The sequence below is a fragment of the Folsomia candida genome, unplaced genomic scaffold, assembly GCF_002217175.1.
Source record: "Folsomia candida strain VU population unplaced genomic scaffold, ASM221717v1 Fcan01_Sc038, whole genome shotgun sequence".
NCBI lineage: Eukaryota > Metazoa > Arthropoda > Collembola > Entomobryomorpha > Isotomidae > Folsomia > Folsomia candida.
The window spans coordinates 539,962-547,658 of NW_019091230.1; the positions used below are offsets into that span (position 1 = coordinate 539,962).

Sequence of the window (7,697 nt, forward strand, 5' to 3'; positions counted from 1 at the left end):
TCCCCGAATTATGGAAACCCAATTACGGCGAAATTCGAATTTCGTAATTTTACTCCAGCTTTCAAAATCTTAAAGAAAGACTAATCTCTGCAAATTTTTAAAGTTGCAAAATAAAATAAGTCGGATTTTTATAAATTGAGTGAGCCATTCTGAAGAAGCAGATGTTCGATTTTTTGCGAAAATCTGAGTCTTACATTGTTAAGTTTCGCCTTGCAAGTTCCTGTGCAGCAGGTGGACCTTGGGATTGTCGATAAATAGATGGGCAGCTCAATACACCAGGCCAGTCTTGCATAATTTTGTTTCCTTTGTAACTTCAAGTCCTGCTAAAAAACTTTTTTGTGTTAAAAATCTCTTTCACAAAAAGATAATCAACTTGCTATAAAAATGGGGAAAGATGCGTACGCAACATTTGCCTGCAACGATACCGAAGTAGAAGACGCCTTAATTTTGCTGAAATCCATAAAGGAGGCGAAAACTTTTAAAAAAGTTTTGATACTGTACGATTCTAGAATTGGAGTCAGCTCTTGGTAAGTGCGATTAAATAAATTAAATATTTTAGTGCTGTCTTTAGGGAACGTCCGTATCATCGTATTTTACTGGGTGGGTGGGTTTGGTTTTCTTAACTTTTCCGTGTTAAAATTCCCTCTTACCGTATTCGTTTGTGCGTTCTAAAATCGAGAATTTTTGATAGCATAATATATGGATGGCTAATAAGTAAAACTCAGACAGAATAAATGATTTGTACATATATGGATGTACATATGGCTTGTTTTATAATAATCTGCCGTCGCATATTAAATTTTTATCCATTTAGGTGGTAGTCAGTATATCATCTGGTAAATATGTAAATAGGTGGACCGTACAGGTTCAAAAAATAACTCCTCATTCAAATTGTATTCAATTTAAAATATATTGAAAATTATTTTTCCATTATTCATTTGTTCAAATTTTGAAATAAAAATCACTTCATAATTCATCATTTAGTCATTTTCTTCCAAATTCGCCGTACGCTGATCGCACCATATAGATAGACTTGTCAATATGCCCAATGTATTTTGAATTGGAGAAAAAATGAATAATGTATAAAATTGGCAATATGCCTTGGCGGTCGCCACTTGGGACACCAAAAGTAGCGGGAGTGAGTTCCTTTGGCTTCAGTGGGACAAACACCCATATTATTTTACAAGAATACCCAATATCCAAATTTAATATGCATAATAATACTTCAAGCATGAATGCTAATATAATAACGTTCTCGGCAAAATCTGAGGAAGCCTTATTGGAACTGATTGACAATTACAAGACCTTCTTGTCATATAACAAAGACATGAGATTAGATGATATAGCATATACTGCTAATGTTGGACGAGCAAAATTTGCAAATAGAATAGCAATCACTGCTAGACACAATGAAGAATTCTCACAAAAACTGGATACGAAAAATTGGTTATCTGGAATTTCACAAAGGGAACCAAAGATCTGCTTCCTTTTTCCAGGAACGCAACGTAGTGGAATGGGCAGCCAACTTTATGACACCTTCCCAGTTTTCAAAGTGAGTTTACTTGTTTGGAGATTTTACCTTCATGGTGATTTTAATTTTAAATATATATTTGTAGGAACATTTTGACCTCTGCTCGCAATTAATTTTCAAAATGTATGGACTTGACATCAAAACTTCTCTCTGGGGAGATAAGATATCTAAGAATTATCTAAACCAATCGTTTTACTCATCGTGTTCAATTTTGGTCATTGAGTATTGTCTGCTTAAACTTTGGGCGTCACTTGGGGTACATCCAGATATGGTCGTAGGTCATAGTTTAGGTGAGTATGCTGCAGCCACTGCCGCCTCACTCATAACACTTGAAGATGCACTTACGATGATTGGAGCACGATGCATGCTAATTGACACACTTCCTGGAGGAAAAATGTTGGCCAGCGCAAACAAAAACACAAGTGCGCGACTAATTGACAGATTTTTGAAGTCACGTACTGGTACAAACGCAGACTGGCTGGATATTGCTGCAATCAATTCCGAACAACAAACTACAGTGTCTGGCCCACCTTCTCTAGTAGATGAATTTGCAGAATTTTGTCGAAACAATGGCGTAAGAGCTACAATCCTAGATGCCTCACATGCATTCCACTCTAGAGGTTTGGATCCAATATTAAATGAATACAGAGACGTTTTAAGCTCCCTTCGAAAAGAAGTCATACCAGCAACCTGTAAATACATATCAAGCGTTGATGGTACTCAAAAATCGTCTTTATCTTCAGAATATTGGGTTTCTAATTTGCGAGACCCTGTACAATTTATTAAAACAAGCAAGACTATCGGAAAGCATATTGAGGAGGATAATTCGGGTGAAACATATATCTTCCTAGAAGTCGGGCCACACCCAGTACTTTCAGCGTTAATTCAATCTAGCTTGACATTTATGCCTCAATGTATCAAATCAATGAGGAAAGGTGGTAATGAGCTGGAAGAGTTTCTTGGAGCTGTTGGCAATTTGTTTGTACAAGGGGTTTCAATAAACTTTGAAAAGTTCCATGCAGTTCATAATAAGAAAAAGGTTTCCCTCCCGTTTTACCCCTTCCAAAGAAATCCATTTTGGTTCCCTTTTCAACCCAAGGGCTATTCCACTTCTTCAATGAAGGATACGGTCCATCCCCTTCTAGGGAAACAGATAGAACAACCTGGATCTGGAGATGTGAAGGCAAATAGATTTGAAAATATTATAACTCTTAAATCGAACCATTAGATAGGTGATCATCGCATCGGGCAGTGGCCATTGATGCCAGCCGCAGGGTTCGCAGAGTTGAGTTTGGCGTCACGTTACCTGACACTAGATCGAAATGTGAATCATTTGGCAATTGACAATTTCAGTGTTCAAACACCTGGCCATCTTACGCAAACTGGATCATCTTATCATACTCTGCTGGAGGGGAACCTGGTTAAGATTTACAGTCGTAGTTTTGATACAGATGAATGGATTCTACATTCAGAAGGAGCATTTAATGAATCCTTGTTGAAATAATTAGACTGCAGTCTAGATGTATTTCCACCAATTCAAGACCATTACTCAGCAGCAAAAGTCTCCGCCGAAGCTATGTATGTACGATTAACCGTCAAAGGATATTATTTTGGACCATCCTTTCGATGCATCAAGTCCCTATGGGAGGACCATATGTTAAACAAGTATGCTGAAGTCAAACTTGATCTCTGCGATGTTGGTAAAGAAATGACAAATAAATTTATATTTCTTGATTAGCCCGTTTACTAAGTCACCTATTGATATTCCAGATGATAAACTCATACTCCATCCAATCTTAATAGACAGTATGCTACAGCTTGTTATAATGTGTGTGGAAGACTTGGAAGCACCCATCGAAAATACCATAAAACTTCCTGTGGCGATCCGGTGTCTAAAGGTTTACAACATGAGTCAAACTCAAGAGCAGACTGATTCAACTACAAAGTTCTACGTCAAGAAATGCCATAACACAAGAACAATAAGCTTATACAATTGTCTCGGCAAAAAATTAATATCCATGGATGGAATTGACTTTCTTCCAATAGACTTGTTAAGTTTCGACGACCATATGCATTTCATCCTAAATCAGGCAAAGCAGTGTCCAATATTTGAATTCGAGTGGAGTAAAGATTCAATACAACAAGTCTCTAAGCAGGTCCCAACCTCGTCAGTTTGTGAAAAGGACAGAAACTGGTTGATTTTCGGATTGCATGACACCTTCACAAACGATTTAATGGGACAACTAAACACGTTGGAAAAATCAGTTTCGCTAATTACATTTGGACAGCAGAACAAAATGTCAACCAATTATATTGAAACGATGGGTCGCAGCCAAAAGGAGTTCATGCAAATATTATCTCACTTTTCTGAAATCGAGGGAATAATCTTTGGACGGGGATTGACGTCTGCATTGGATGATGCGATAATTGAAAGGTGGCTTCACCTACTCCAGGCAATCGTCGTTTACTCAGAGAGGTTGTCTAAATTACTTCTTCTAACGCAAGGGGTACATTGCATGTCTATCAATGCAGAAAAGTTTGCGCAAAAACCAGTCGCTGCTTTACTTATAGGAATGTTGCGTTCATTTAAGGCCGAAAATTCTGCGCTAAATTGTAAATTAATTGATCTGGATTCCCTAAGCCACAGGAATGCCGTAAATATTATGCAAGAACTTTTTCAAAATCCAAGCGTCGAAACTGGGGGTGGCATTTTCTATCAAGAAGGTGATCGACTGACTCAAAAACTGGTGAAGCTAAAACGTCCCGCCTTTCTTCAATTGCCAAAAGCATCCAGATTTTGTCTACGGCTTCCAGCATCAAATATCATTTCAGATTTAAAATTGATGGATATGTCCTCGGTTACTGAGTTGGAAGAGAAAGGACTAGAAATCAAAGTCAATGCTTATTCGTTAAACTTTCGTGACATCTTCGCCGTACTTAAACAAACTGAAGCGTTTGCTAAAATCAATATTATTGGAAGCGATTTCTCAGGAGTTATTAGCCGAATTGGAAGTTCGGTATATAAGTTTCAAGTTGGGGACACGGTGTTTGGCTGTCATCACCAAAATGTGGCACTATCTTCACATATTAGTACTTCTGAGAATGTAAGCAGTTGAGTTAGAAATACGAGTCTTTTTAATCTTTAGGTAATTAATTTCTTGTCGGCTTAATTAAAATTAGAGGGTTTGCAAGCTTCCAAATTTTTTAACCCATGAAGAAGCGTCGACCCTTCCAACTGTAGCATTGACTGCTTATCAATGCCTGTGCACTGTTGCTAAATTGAAGAAAGGCGATACAATACTGATTCATGCAGCTTCGGGAGGTGTCGGATTAGCCGCCGTGCAATTGGCAAATACAGTTGGGGCAAATGTCATAGCCACGGCGGGAAGTTCGAGAAAACGGGCGTACCTAAGGAATATAATGGGAATAAAGCACGTCTTTGACTCGAGGAACTTGTCTTTCGAGACTGACATAAGTGCTGCCACTGATGGAGCTGGGGTCGACATAGTTCTTAACTCTTTAACAGGTCGTGGATTCAAGGAAGCTTCTCTCAATTGTCTAAGGAAGGGGGGCAGGTATACATATTTTTAGCTGTGATTCATGCCCAACTTAACATTTGCATGGTGTTTTGAAGATTTATCGAAATGAGTAAAATCAACGTTTGGACCAAAGAGGACTGCATGGCGCTTCGGCCTGATGTGACATATTCTATTGAAGATTTAAGCTTATCAGAGGACAGTTCAGCACCTTTATCTCAGCTTGAAAACATAGCAACGGGGTTTTGGCAGCCTTTGCCTTATGTTCACTTCCAAGCCCAAGAAATACGAGATGCTTTGTCATTCCTAGAAAAGGCGAAACATATTGGGAAAGTAGTTGTCAGCATGCCTGATAAGCAAAATAAGCTATTCAGTTGCAAAAATAGCTATCTCATCACTGGTGGATGTGGAGGCATTGAATGGGAATTAATCAAATGGATGTTGAAGAATGGTGCCAAGCTGATTTTCCTGATGGGTAGACAAATACCAAGCTCTGACCGCCAGAAAGAAATTAGTGACCTTAATAATCGTGGTAAGTTCTAGTCATGGTCATGAGCCTGTGAAGTAATAACAAATTTTTAACAGTGTTGTCAAAAATAATTAAATAGGATTCCACGTAATCTGGAAATGTGGCGACGTAAGTAAGTTGTTTGACTGTGAATCTATATTTTGCTGGATAAGAGAGCAATTCCCTCAATCACCGCTCCGGGGGATATTTCATTGTGCCGGAGTTCTATCTGACGCCGTCTTCCTTAACCAAACCAGTGAAACATTAGACAAAGTTCTATGCCCAAAATTCCAAGGTGGATGGAATCTTCACGAACTTTCTAAAACATTTACCCTGCAGCATCTTGTGCTCTTCTCCTCGATTAGTTCATTAATTGGGAACCCAGGGCAGGGAAATTATGCGGCCGCAAATGCGTTCTTTGATGCCCTCGCGCATTATCGACATGCTCTAGGTCTTCCAGCTATTTCTTTGAACTTTGGCCAGTGGGGTGAAGTTGGACTAGCAGCGGGACAACGTATTTCCGGCCTGCATCCCATGTCCACAAAACAAGCTCTTGCTGCATTAGAACTTGCTTTAAACTCCAAGCATGCTCAACTATGCACAAGTTCCATGAATGTTACCAAATTAGTTCAACGGATTCCTTGGACTGACAGCTTTTTAGTAAATATCTTAAAATCTGAGAGGGGCCACCACAGAAAATTTGCTGGGACCAACAAACTTGATTTCCTCAGCTCTGAAAAGTTTTATGCGGAATTTGATGCCTGTGAAAACGAAACCGATAGAAATTCAGTCATTCTATACCATATGGGGAGACTTGTATCTTCAGTTCTTCAGCTGGAGCAAAATAGTGGGATCAATCGTAAATTCTCTGAACTAGGGTTGGATTCATTAATGATGATTGAGATTAAGAATAAAACATCCAACTTGCTTGGTGGAAAGGTGCAGTTGAGTATTAACGACTTTGCCGATAGCGAGGACCTCGAAAATCTTGTGAAACATATATCCAACCTGATAAACACTAATGACTCACTAAAACAAAGCGAAGATATTTCTAAACTAATTAATCAAGACTCCAAATTATGGGATCACATTCAGATTTCGCCAAAATGTGTACAACTCGTGCGGCTTGGTCAGGTGAAAACCATTTTTCTTACTGGCGCTACCGGAACACTTGGACCTTACATGCTTCAACAGATATCCTTATTACATCAAGTTGAGAAAATTGTTTGTCTGGTACGACCTAGAATCAATAAAGACGGTGTGTTGCATTTTAAATTTAATTACCAAACATTTGGAATATTATATCTAAAAATTGGTTTTTGCATAGAGTCGTCAATGTTTCGGATTAACTCCAGATTAGCGTTCTTCAACCTGTTGGATAGGACATGTGTTAACAAAATTCACGTTGTAGAAGGGGATGTCGCTTTGATCATGTTCGGATTGGTTGAATCGGCGTATGTCGCACTCGCCCATGAAATCGATGCTGTAGTTCACTTTGCAATATATGGGGATCATCTCTGGTCTTATGAAAGCTCGTCTTTAATTAAAAGCATTAATGTAGAAGGGACTCAACGAATTATAGAATTCGCGGCAACATACAAAATTAAGTGGATCAATGCGGCTTCGTCCATTGCAGCCTATTCGCCAAATTTCGGCGTGACTGACAAACTCCAGGGTTTGGAGGAGTGGCCCGCAAAAGGCAACTACTCATGCCAGTTTGGCTATGGGATTTCAAAATTTATTGGAGACCGATTACTCTCATAAGGAGTGGAGAGGGGAATTCCATGTAAAGCGTTCAGATTTCCAACAGTTAGTGGTGCAAGTGAAACAGGAAAACAAGATTTGAACGGTGGAACCACACATGCGTTGAAGTGGGTTATTCATTTACTAAGTACAGGACTCATACCGGAAACGGACGCATTATTAATCCAACTACCACCTGATGTGTGTGCAGAAATTTGCATTTCAATATTCTTTAACACAGAAGCGCCAACAGGTATTTATAATGTAATTAACCCACATCACACTTTGGAGATTGGATTGTCCGAATTGGTTCCTGAGTTTCGAGCAAAGTTGGTTATTATACAATTGTACGGAGTTGCTCTTAAACAAGCTAAGAGAA

At 38.9% G+C, this 7,697-nt stretch overlaps 1 protein-coding gene across 1 annotated transcript; it reads left to right on the forward strand.

Annotated features, from left to right (window-relative positions):
* The first annotated feature begins 384 nt into the window (after positions 1-384).
* LOC110861143 (probable polyketide synthase 39) lies at positions 385-7,339 on the forward strand. Its single transcript, XM_022110251.1, has 10 exons — positions 385-527; positions 1,231-1,552; positions 1,617-2,714; positions 2,760-2,967; positions 3,040-3,231; positions 3,302-4,635; positions 4,712-5,106; positions 5,166-5,599; positions 5,676-6,833; positions 6,903-7,339. Exons 1-10 carry the CDS (start codon positions 385-387, stop codon positions 7,337-7,339), a joined length of 5,721 nt encoding a protein of 1,906 aa, XP_021965943.1.
* The last annotated feature ends 358 nt before the right edge of the window (positions 7,340-7,697 follow it).